Here is an 11,603-nt window from a genome sequence, read left to right on the forward strand (position 1 = left end):
CTTTTGCACCCGTGCCACACTTAATTATGGCTTATATCAAACACTCAGAGCTTGTAATTCATCCTGTAAGATTGAAAACTCTTCCATGGCCAGAGATCACAGACAGTGTCTCTGGGGCTCTGTCCAGGGGTGTTCCTGACCCTCTGCCAAGGTCCCAAGCCTTCCAGGGTAACCAGAGTAAAGCCCTAAATTCTCACAGATCTGATTCCACCCCATGGGCAGGGACACCTTCCACTGTCCCAGGCTGTTCCCAATGTCTAACTTGGCCTTGGGCACTGCCAGGGATCCAGGGGCAGTCCCGGCTGCTCTGGGCACCTGTGCCACCCTTCCAGGAGGAATTCCTGATATCCCACCTAAACCTGCCTTTCCCCATCCTGGATTTGCCCCTTTGCTTCCTGCTGTCATTGCAGGCTGTGGGTGACACACGTCTGGGCATCAGTGATCAATCACACTTGCAGGGCCTCTTGCACAAAAATGTATTTTGAGGAGAGTGGCACCTTGAATATTGTAAGAGCATTGGCCTTGAAAATGGTTCCATGGTGTTTCTGTGCTGTTTCAATCTGCCAAGGAGAAATGGCATTTTTATTTAAAAACATATTTTTCAATAGTCCTGCTGGTGTCATCATCATCATCTGCACAAATTTCAGCTGACAGTTTGAAATCAAATGGTACCTGAGAGACACTTATGTTTGTCCGTATGAGGGGAAATAATAGATGTTCACAGCTGGATCTTCCAGTGATTTCTATCTGCCCGAGCATTATTTTCACCACCAGTACCAAACCAGTGCTGCAGAGACACTCTGCTGTGCACTTTGTCAAATTCAGTCTTTCTGAAGCATTTTTTCTTTTGATAAACCTGTGTTCCAGGCTGAAATTAATATATCTTATTTATATATCTGTGCACCATCTTCAGTTGCTTTATACTGCATGTTTTTAAGCTGACACAAGAGGTGGATAAACGACCTTAGAAGCTTTTAGCAGTTTCTAACCCCAAAATCTTACAGAGCTCTTTAACTCCACATTCCATTGTGGGATATCTCTTGGAAGAATGGGGAGATGGAAAGAAAAAGGGAGAAGTAGATTAGGAAGAATCAAACTGCCAGAAAAAAAAATTCAGGTTGAACCTTTTCATGTAGATGGTCCCAGATATCTCAGCTCTGCCTTGGGGAAAAAAGGAGAAAACGGGTGACACTAACTGCATTGGGAAAAAAGGAGAAAAAAGGAGAAAATGGGTGACAGTAACTGCCTTTGGCTCTCCACCAAGTTTATTTTTATCCCTAAATTGTGACTGTGGAATGTTTCTCCTCCAGCTCTTTATTATCTTCTCTACTAAAATATTTGGGTTTTTCTTTGCAAACAGGATAATTGATTAGGAGGAGGCAGGAGGGAGGTGGCCCACACACAGCACACAGCACACAGCCCCAGCTGATCCCAGCACTCGGAACAAGAGTGCTGAAAGGAATTTTTGTTTTTCACAAGGGTTTTATCAAGTACCTTCTCTTAAAAAGAGTGCAAGAGTACCAAATAAAAGTGTCACTAAGTACTGCTTCCACATATAATTATTGGTGGGTTTTTTTTTTTTGAAAATTGACTTCTGGTTATTTCTATTAATTTGCTTTGGTTTATGTCCCTAATATTTAACATTCACAAGAAATCAGATTTATTTTAGCTCAGCAATAAACTAAACTATCGCCTATTTTATCCTCAAAATTATTATAGGCAGGAAGCAATTTAAAATACTTCCAGCTATTGAAAAAGCACAACAGAGTTCTGGAAATGCTCTCAGCAATTAAATGTAAAGTTCTAGGGAGGTGATTAAAAGAACAGTTTGTCACTTGAAATGGATGTGGCTAATGGGGATGTATTTACATATTGCTTCCTAAAGCACTTTCTTACTTTTTTCTGCCTGCCTCCAGAGTGGGAGCAGCAGTGCTCAGAGCCAGGGCTCTTGGAATGACACAGCCAGTCTGGAACAATTAGTGCAGAAATGTGATGAGGAGAAACCAGCCCGTGTCCTGCGCAGCTCCAGGGGAGCCAGAACGAGGATTTTGCTTCAGCCCTGGCAGCCAAGTGCAGCAGAGCTGTTCTGTCAGGCTCTCATGAACATCTGGGCTGCCCTGGCAGCACCCAGGGGTGCTCCAGCTGCCAGCTGAGGAGCAGTTTGGGATGGAGAGGCAAACCCCAAACCCCTGAGTTTGGGATGAAGAGGCAAATCCCAAACCCTGAGTTTGGGATGGAGAGGCAAACCCCAAACCCCTGAGTCTGGGATAGAGAGGCAAATCCCAAACCCTGAGTTTGGGATGGAGAGGCAAACCCCAAACCCCTGAGTTTGGGATGGAGAGGCAAACCCCAAACCCATGAGTTTGGGATGGAGAGGCAAACCCCAAACCCCTGAGTCTGGGATGGAGAGGCAAACCCCAAACCCCTGAGTCTGGGATGGAGAGGCAAACCCCAAACCCCTGAGTTTGGGATGGAGAGGCAAACCCCAAACCCCTGAGTTTGGGATGGAGAGGCAAACCCCAAACCCCTGAGTCTGGGATGGAGAGGCAAACCCCAAACCCCTGAGTTTGGGATGGAGAGGCAAACCCCAAACCCCTGAGTTTGGGATGGAGAGGCAAACCCCAAACCCCTGAGTCTGGGATGGAGAGGCAAACCCCAAACCCTGAGTTTGGGATGGAAAGGAAAACCCCAAACCCCTGAGTTTGGGATGGAGAGGCAAACCCCAAACCCCTGAGTTTGGGATGGAAAGGAAAACCCCAAACCCCTGAGTCTGGGATGGAGAGGCAAACCCCAAACCCCTGAGTTTGGGATGGAAAGGAAAACCCCAAACCCCTGAGTCTGGGATGGAGAGGCAAACCCCAAACCCTGAGTTTGGGATGGAGAGGCACGCTCAGGCTCAGAGCTGCTCTTGGCCATGTGCTGAGCCCTTCTCCAGGGAATTTTTGGGGCTGGACTGACCAGGAGGAGGGGGTTGGTGTTAATAAAGAAATCAGCTGCCAGCCTGGAGCATCAGTTTCCCAAGGATGAGCTGAGAAATGCTGGTGCTGTAATTGCTGAACTTTGCTTGTGCCGCCGCTTGGGATGGTTTAGGAAAGCTCCAGGAATTATTTAGTGTAGGGAACAAGGGACCTTCAGTGGCTGTTTGGCACCCCTTGTGTGCAGTTACCTCTTGGCCAGTTCTGTGGCTGTGCTCTGGGCTGGGGGACAGCAAAAAAAAAAAAAAAAAAACTATTCATTATTTTTGAAAAGCTACATCTGCTTTTACATCAAACTAAAGCTCATTCCAAAATCAAAATAACAAGCAGACTCTTACCCCATTCCATTTAAAAATGAATGTCGGGTTTCAGCCTGAAGTAGGAAGCTTGCAGCTTCAGCTGAAGCATTTCAGTATTCTCATTAAGTGAGTAGATTGGAATTGCAAGATATTGTGTGTGTTTGTGTCTCGCTGCTCTCATTGTTCTGGGCTGTTCCATACACACAAGTTGCATGCCTGATTACCTGCACAGCAGGCTGAAAATTGATCTGGTACATTTTAGCTATAAAATAATTCACCTTTCATGCCAAAACAATTAATGTTATACATTAGTTTCAAATCAGAGTGTTGCCATTATACTCTGGAATAAAATTAATTTCTGGGGATACATTCTTCATTTTTTTGTCCATTAGCTGGACTTGCATTCCCATCATGCAGTTTACATTTGGTATAAACAAAAATTCAGCCAAAAAGAGTTCTTCTGCAGAGCTTAGATGAAATTTCAGTGGTTGGGAAAACACTGCACCTATTTTAAGCAGATCTCATGGTCTCACATCACTCCTGGAGGCCACAGTTCAAGCCCTGCTATAGAGGTTTTGTAATTGTCATTATTTTGATATAGAGAACATGAACAAAAAGTAAATATCAGCCCGGTTTGTTCTCTGAAGTGTGACTGCAGCTAAAGACTTCTTCATTATCAGTGATGGAACTACTTGGATGCCAGCAGCTCAGGATCCCCTTGGAAATGCAGTCCGAGCCTTGGTTTGGTTTGTTTTTCCCAGCTGCACTTACCAAGGGTAGTTTTTAATCTCTAAGTATTGAATATGTGCAAGAACATCCCCTAAACCCTTGAAATTATGTACAATTTACCTCAAATAATACTCTAACCTGGTTTTTCATTGCCAAAATGCTGCCATATCTGACAGAGGCACCTCGTGACATTTTAAGCTCCAGGTTACACATATGTTATGGGAGCACATAAACACCTTGTCCTACGCCTCCAGGGCAGCAGATTTTTATTTTTAAAGCAACCTTTAACGTTTGCCAGAAGAAATGAGGGAGATGCTGCTTGGTTTTTGGCACAGGGGAGGTAACAGCAAGAGCAGCTGGTGGTGGGGCTGGCCCAGGGGAGGATGGGGTGCTCAAGGTGATGATTTAAGTGCAGGAAAATTGGCCCAAGTGAGAAAGGAAAAGTATTAAGGAGAAGCTTGAAGTAATTCAGGTAGAACAAAACAAATTCTACCCCTGGGAGCACTCACATTCTGTTATCCCAGTCCCACAGCAATATAATCCAAGGATTTGCCTGCAGGGAGGTGAGTGAGGGCAGTTTGCACCCCAGAGCATCCTCTGGGACCTTAATGCACTTTTACCTCATTAATTAATTTCCTGCTTTTAGGTAATTTATTTGCACTTTCCCAGAGGTTCCTGTGCAGAGGGCCAGAGCTGTAGCAGTGATAAATGGATATTTTTGTGGGTGGTTGTCCCACCAAACCCAGCCTGAATGCTCAGTGTGAGCTCTCAGAGCTCCTCCCTCCTGAGTGAGTGATGCTCATCCTCTTCTGCCATTTCATCACACTTGGAGCTGAAATTGGGCCAAATGATGAACTAATTGGTTTCTGCCTTAATTAGGGAATCTGTTATTATCCTCTCAAAATCTGTGTTACTTTCCCATCACTTTTAACCTAAGGTAGATCATTCAAAATAGCTGTTTGCTGCAGATTTCCATGTTTTTAATTGCAGTTTCTGTCATTGCTAAATTCTGTCTGATTAGTTTCTTGGAATCAGTTTTCCAGGAGCCACGTGCCATCGTGTGGGATAGGCAAAGAGCCATTTGGAGACACAAAATTCCAGGATATTTCAGCTTCTCCTTGTGTCTCTGCTACAGAACATTGTAAAATCAGAGTTTGAGAAGTGCATGAAATAAGTGGGATTTGGGATATCAGTGATTGACATGAAAGTTCTTTATGTTTTGATGGTTGTTTTTTTCTATTTGGGTTTTTTTTTATTTTTGGGGTTTTTTTTTAAACCTTGAAGTATTGTTCAGTCAGCTCCATGCTCCCCAAAATCAAGAATGTTCATTTCTTACCAACTTTATTTCTGGAAACATCCACTTGGCTAATTCAAATCCAGTCAGTTTGGAACATTTTAAATCTGGTTCAGAAGAACATTGTTCACATCACTTACTTGTGGCTATTTTAGAAGTCTCATTTAGGCGTGAATTATGGGGCTGGCAGGTAGATATTAAGCAGATGTAAAAAAATGATGGGCCAGAAGACAAGGAGCAAGAGCTGGCATTATTTATGCAAATAGTGGATAAACATAACTTTGTGAATTCTCCTACTCCTTTTGATCATAAGTCTGTGTGCCTTTTTTCCCCCCCTAAACTTCTGCTTTTCCAGCTTCCTGAATTTAATTACAGTCTGGGATTTCCATCACTGCTGTTGTCACTTAAATTCTGTTTACAAGAAGTAAAATCACCCTGCTTCTGTAAATGATCTCCCAGGGAAGTGTTTCCACCTCACTTAGAAGAAATGTGCCATTACTTTAAGTTCTATATTTCTAAAATTCTTTAAACATGATTTAAAGCCATATTTCCAAGAAGACATGCATAAGCTTAAGGCTTGACTTCAAACATAGTTAAAAAACAATTAATGTGTGGGTTTTACCCCATTATGTTCCTTTAGAAACAGTAATTTGGGTTTTTTTTAAGGAGGAAATGACCCTGGTAAACCTCAAAGGCAATGGTGATTTAATTGTTGAATTTCATAAAGAATTCAGGTTTTAAAATGACAGGTAATTTTATAAGCATTTTTTTAATTGAGCACAAAAGGCCTGGAACAGTGTGAACATGCTGAGTATGTTGGAAACTGCACAGTAAATAATAATCAAATAATGCAAAATAAAGAGAAGCCGCCAACCAAGACGTAGTAAACAAATAAAAATTGAGTAATAACTGTAATTTCCAATACCTTATCCATGTATAGTCACCAAATAAGGAAAAAAATGCATTGGAAAGCAAAGGCTTAGAACTCAGAGGAAGCCCAGGAGAGACATATTACTTCCATTTATAACAGAAAATCAACTGAAAACTTGTAATTGACAGGAAGGGAGTGAGTTTGTGTCCCTGGAGGTGCCCCAAGATCAGCAACAGGCAAATGGTGTAAACATAATAAATCACACCACAAGTTGTTTAATATGATTTTTTTTCTTTTTCTTTCTTTTTTTTTTTCCTTTTTCTTTTTGAAACTAAGAGTGCAATTTTATAAAGGACAATAAATATAAAATGAGGTGGTGGGGCATGGGGGATGGAATTCCCCCAGCCTTTTTTAAGGGATTCAATGAAAATAAGTGTTGAATGGGGAATTGGGTTTCCAGGAGTGTTTATTCATGGGTTGAAGGACCCAATTAAACTTTGCCTGGCTCCCATAATTCCAGTGACTGATTTCACTGGGTTCACTCTATCTGAACCCAATATCATAGCAATGAAATGAAGCTGCTTCTTTTCCTGCTGCATCTCCAGATCTCCACAATGTCCTGGACATCTTTTTTCCTTTGATTTTCTCTTTTTTTTTTTTTTTTTTTTTTAAAGCACAAAATAATATTTTGAGCAAGGAAACACAGGTGGTTCAATAAATACCAGAAGCAGTAAAGCTTGATGTCACCACTGCTGCCTTGTGGGTGTCTGAGTTTGGTGTGGAGCCGAAAATTGGGTTTTTTTGGTCCCAGAGATCACTCTCTCCACCCAGCTCTTCTGCAGAAAGAGTTTTCCTCTATTTCCTACCTTTCCCATTTAGAAAGGGATTCCTTGCTCCCTAAAACCCCTTCAAACTCCTCAGGTGTAGTCTCTTTTTAATTTTATTTTTTATCATTATTTAATGCTTCCCACTGCACTAATTCCCCCATTGTTTCCTGACAAATCCTTGCTGCCTTCCTTTCCATAAATGAGTTGCACATCTGAGTTCTGGAGGAAGGAATTGTGGTGAAACCCATCGATGCTCCTGAGGAGATGCTGCAGGCCCACAGGGGTGATGATCTTGCAGGTCTTTTCCTCCTTATGGTTGTGGTTTTGACAACAAATATTTCTAAAATTTGTTTATTTTTTTTATAATATTGCTCCTATTTTTTATTACTTCTAATATTTTTCTAAATATGACAGAAGTTTAACTCCTGAGCCCATTAATGGTTGGCACCTGCCTCCGCTGCAAAATTATCATAATGGAAGAGGTTTAAATATTGATAGAAGAAAATTAAATGCAGTTTAATGGTCCATTTCATTTGATGCCTTTATTTTTTTTTTTTTTTTGCATTAGGCAGCCTATAAATATCTTAATAATTTCATTTATTGAGTGGTTTTTTTTTTTTCACCTGCACCGTCTCACCTTGTTCTAAATTGTCCTGTTGGCTTTGGCAGCCTGGGGAGGTGTTGAGGGTTCAGGATGTGTCACCTTTGCATTTCCTGGTGCACCCAAATTTGTGCACCCTCAAATTAAAGCTGTGCAGCAAGGGCTGATCTCCATTCCGTGGGGTAGTGCCAGTGCTGCAGACACTGCAGCACCAGCGAGGTCAGTCAGGCTGTAATCACTGCTAATTAGCACTTCCAGAAGCTGTAATCTTTGTATAAGTGCCACGTGGGTGAAAAAAATTATTCCTTGCCTAGAACACCATTAAAAATTTATTTACCTTTGATCCTGTAGGAAATGAATGAGACAAACACGTGGCCTCGCACAGGAAGGGGCTTTTGCCAATTAAAATTGGCCACACAAGGCTCAGAGTGATGCTGAGGAAACAAAACAATTTTTTATTTTTTTTACCAAATCTCTTAGTTTCTCTTTTGAGGTGTGGGTTTGTTTTTTTTTTCCTTTCAAATAATCATAACGAATGGTAGCAAGGACTTCTTCACCACATCACACAGAAGTGTTCTTAATGGAGTTTTTACGGATTTTTTAATGAAAAAAATAAGTTTTGCTGTGTGATGAGCCCTACTGGGAATTTAGGCTTTTTCTGACATTCATATCACATGGATACTACTGTCCTGTTTCTACCTGCTAATCATCTGGCTAAGGAGTTAAGTAGCTACTGAATGAGTAATATTTCCATTTTAGCAAAGTTTGCTCTCGTTTTTTTTGCTGTCTGCTCCTATTTCTGTGCATATTAAATAAAAAAAAAAAAAATTAAAAAAAGAGAGAAAATAAGGAGATTTAAACAAACCTGCTAATATTCTGGATTTCTTTTGCCTTTTTTTTCTTTCGGTGAAGAAAAAATGGGGGGGGGGGAGTTTGCTAATTTTTAAATGTATTTTTCTCTGTTTGTTGCACAGCAAAGTACTGTAAATAACGCAATGCTGTCAAATACAGCAATAAATCGGTTTTTGAAGGTAAAAAAGGTGAGGAAAACCCTATCAAACACTTTTTCCTGTGTGTTTTTCCCCTCCCAGACGTGTCCTTTGCCTGGATCTTCAACGAGTACCCGTCGTTCGTGCAGGAGGACAGCCGGCGCTTCGTGTCGCAGGAGACGGGGCACCTGTACATCGCCAAGGTGGAGCCCTCGGACGTGGGCAACTACACCTGCGTGGTGACCAGCAGGGCCAGCAGCAGCCCCACGCTGGGCTCCCCCACGCCCCTGGTGCTGCGCACCGACGGTACGGCCGGGGCAGCCAGGGGGGCATTCCCAGCGCGGGGCGTTCCCAGCTTGGGTCAGCACTGGGAGCCTGGGGCATTCCCAGCTTCATTCCCAGCCTGGGGCATTCCCAGCTTCATTCCCAGCCTGGGGTGTTCCCAGCTTGGGTCAGCACTGGGAGCCTGGGGCATTCCCAGCCTGGGGCATTCCCAGCTTCATTCCATTCCCAGCCTGGGGCATTCCCAGCCTGGGGCATTCCCAGCTTCATTCCCAGCCTGGGGCGTTCCCAGCTTGGGTCAGCACTGGGAGCCTGGGGCATTCCCAGCTTCATTCCCAGCCTGGGGCATTCCCAGCTTCATTCCCAGCCTGGGGTGTTCCCAGCTTGGGTCAGCACTGGGAGCCTGGGGCATTCCCAGCCTGGGGCATTCCCAGCTTCATTCCATTCCCAGCCTGGGGCATTCCTAGCCTGGGGCATTCCCAGCTTCATTCCCAGCCTGGGGCATTCCCAGCCTGGGGTCATCACTGGGAGCTGGGGTCATTCCCAGCCTGGGGCGTTCCCAGCTTGGGGTCAGCACTGGGAGCCTGGGGCATTCCCAGCCTGGGGCATTCCCAGCTTCATTCCCAGCCTGGGGCGTTCCCAGCTTGGGGTCAGCACTGGGAGCCTGGGATATTCCCAGCCTGGGGCATCCCCAATTTCACTTCATTCCCAGCCTGGGACATTCCCAGCCTGGGGCATTCCCTGCCTGGGGTCATCACCAGGAGCCTGGGGTAATTCCCAGCCTGGGGTCATCACCGGGAGCTTGGGACATTCCCAGCTTCACTTCATTCCCAGCCTGGGACATTCCCAGCCTGGGGCATTCCCAGCGCGGGGTCATCACTGGGAGCCTGGGGTCATTCCCAGCTTCACTCCATTCCCAGCCTGGGGCATTCCCTGCCTGGGGTCATCACCAGGAGCCTGGGGTCATTCTCATCCTGGGGTCATTCCCGTCCTGCGGTCATTCCCAGCCTGGGGTCATCACCAGGAGCCTGGGGTCATTCCCAGCCCAGGATCATCACTGGGAGCCTGGGCCATTTCCAGCCTGGGGCATTCCCAGCCTGGGGTCATCACTGGGAGCCTGGGGTCATTCCCAGCTTCATGCCATTCCCTGCCTGGGTCATCACTGGAAGCTTGGGATCATTCCCAGCCTGGGGTCATTCCCAGCCTGAGATCCGCACCAGGAGCCTGGGGGTATTTTCAGCCTGGGGTCATTCCCAGCTTGGGGTCATTCCCAGCCTGAGGCATTCCCAGTCTGGGGCATTCCCAGCTCCACACCATTCCCAGAGCTCTTGGCTCTTGTGTAAATCCTCACGTGTTGTCCTGTGCCGGATCGCTCCGTGTCTCACAAATGGGATGGGACCCTGAGTGATTGCAGACTCAGGATTTATTATCTGTCTGTATCATACAAGCAAAAAGCAAGATACACAGGGAAAATAACAACATCCAGGCAAATCCAGATCAGAGACAAGGTGGCAGCTTGAGCAAAGCCTTTTCTACATATTCTTTGAACCAATAGCATGAAACAAAAGGTGCAAAGTCATTATACTCTAACCGATAACAGAAGGACCCACATAGGTTTAACATTAACAAAAGGTCTTCTATGAACCTCAAACAATACACAATAATTCATTATTTAAGATTGAAACTTTTCTATCTTTGCAAAGCATATATCTAGGACTTTTCACATCTTGAACTATCAGTAAGTTCTTGCTCTTTCTTGTTCCTTATGATAAATACATATGCATTCACTTGGTTCTTAACTTCCTAGCTTCCCATGAGAAGGTTTAGAAATTTCCCAGCCTTTCTTAGCTTTATGTCTACTTTCTGAGGCCTTTTTTTGCACTTTCTAGTATTTTACCTTTTTATATTCCTACAGTGCTGCCGTTGTCGCTGTTTGGAATGAAGGGGTGGGATTACTGTTGTGCCGAGGATTATTTGTTGCTCAGATAAATGCCAGTCTCAGGGGCTGTGACGTTTTGGAGGAGCAGCCATTCGGCCATAGCTCAGAATTGTCACAAGTTCTTTGTCACAAGGCAATATAGAATTTTCTAACCCAATGGACAGTTGCCACAGGGTTCATTTTGCTTTTCTGACCTATCACCTTTACTTCATTCTGCTGCACTGTGGATGCTTTTATCCAGTGGGTTTCTAACTCATGTACACACATGCTTCTACCATAACTTGTAAGCTCTCAGCCTATTCCACACAACCCCACCCTTACTTTATAAACCCTTCACCATCTTAGTTTCTCACTTACTTAAGGCATATTCTCACCTACAACTATAGAAGCATAAGTTTATGATTTTTCTGCTTAATCTCTGTATGTTGTATTTTTGCATCAACCCAAACTTCTCTCAAGGCTGCAGATAAATCCTTCAGTGTCTGTGGAAATTTCTGTTTTTCCAATTCCCACAGTCAAACTGTTCTAAGATAAACTCTGTTGCATCCTAACTCTTCCTCTGATACCACTCTGCTTCCCTTTATAAGCAGAGTGTCAGAGAAATAATCTTGAATTGCAAAAGAGAGAAAGAAAACCCTTTGAAAATCACCTTCAAAATTTGACCTTCTCAATTGTCTCCCACAGGTGTGATGGGGGAATACGAGCCCAAAATAGAAGTTCAGTTCCCTGAGACACTGGCAGCAGCCAAAGGCTCCACTGTGAAGCTGGAATGCTTTGCACTAGGAAAGTAAGTGTTC

At 44.1% G+C, this 11,603-nt stretch overlaps 1 protein-coding gene across 5 annotated transcripts in view; it reads left to right on the forward strand.

Moving 5' to 3' along the window:
• Positions 1-11,603, forward strand: part of LOC110475079 (contactin-3) — a 103,688-nt gene that overhangs the window by 54,277 nt on the left and 37,808 nt on the right. For all 5 annotated transcript variants that reach the window (XM_077786187.2, XM_021538960.4, XM_085590292.1 and 2 more), the window contains 2 exons: positions 8,688-8,891; positions 11,491-11,593. In XM_077786187.2, the coding sequence (XP_077642313.2) occupies positions 8,688-8,891; positions 11,491-11,593 (307 nt within the window). The remainder of the gene's footprint in view (positions 1-8,687; positions 8,892-11,490; positions 11,594-11,603) is intronic.

Source organism: Lonchura striata, chromosome 12, assembly GCF_050655825.1.
Source record: "Lonchura striata isolate lonStrDom1 chromosome 12, ASM5065582v1, whole genome shotgun sequence".
Taxonomy (NCBI): domain Eukaryota; kingdom Metazoa; phylum Chordata; class Aves; order Passeriformes; family Estrildidae; genus Lonchura; species Lonchura striata.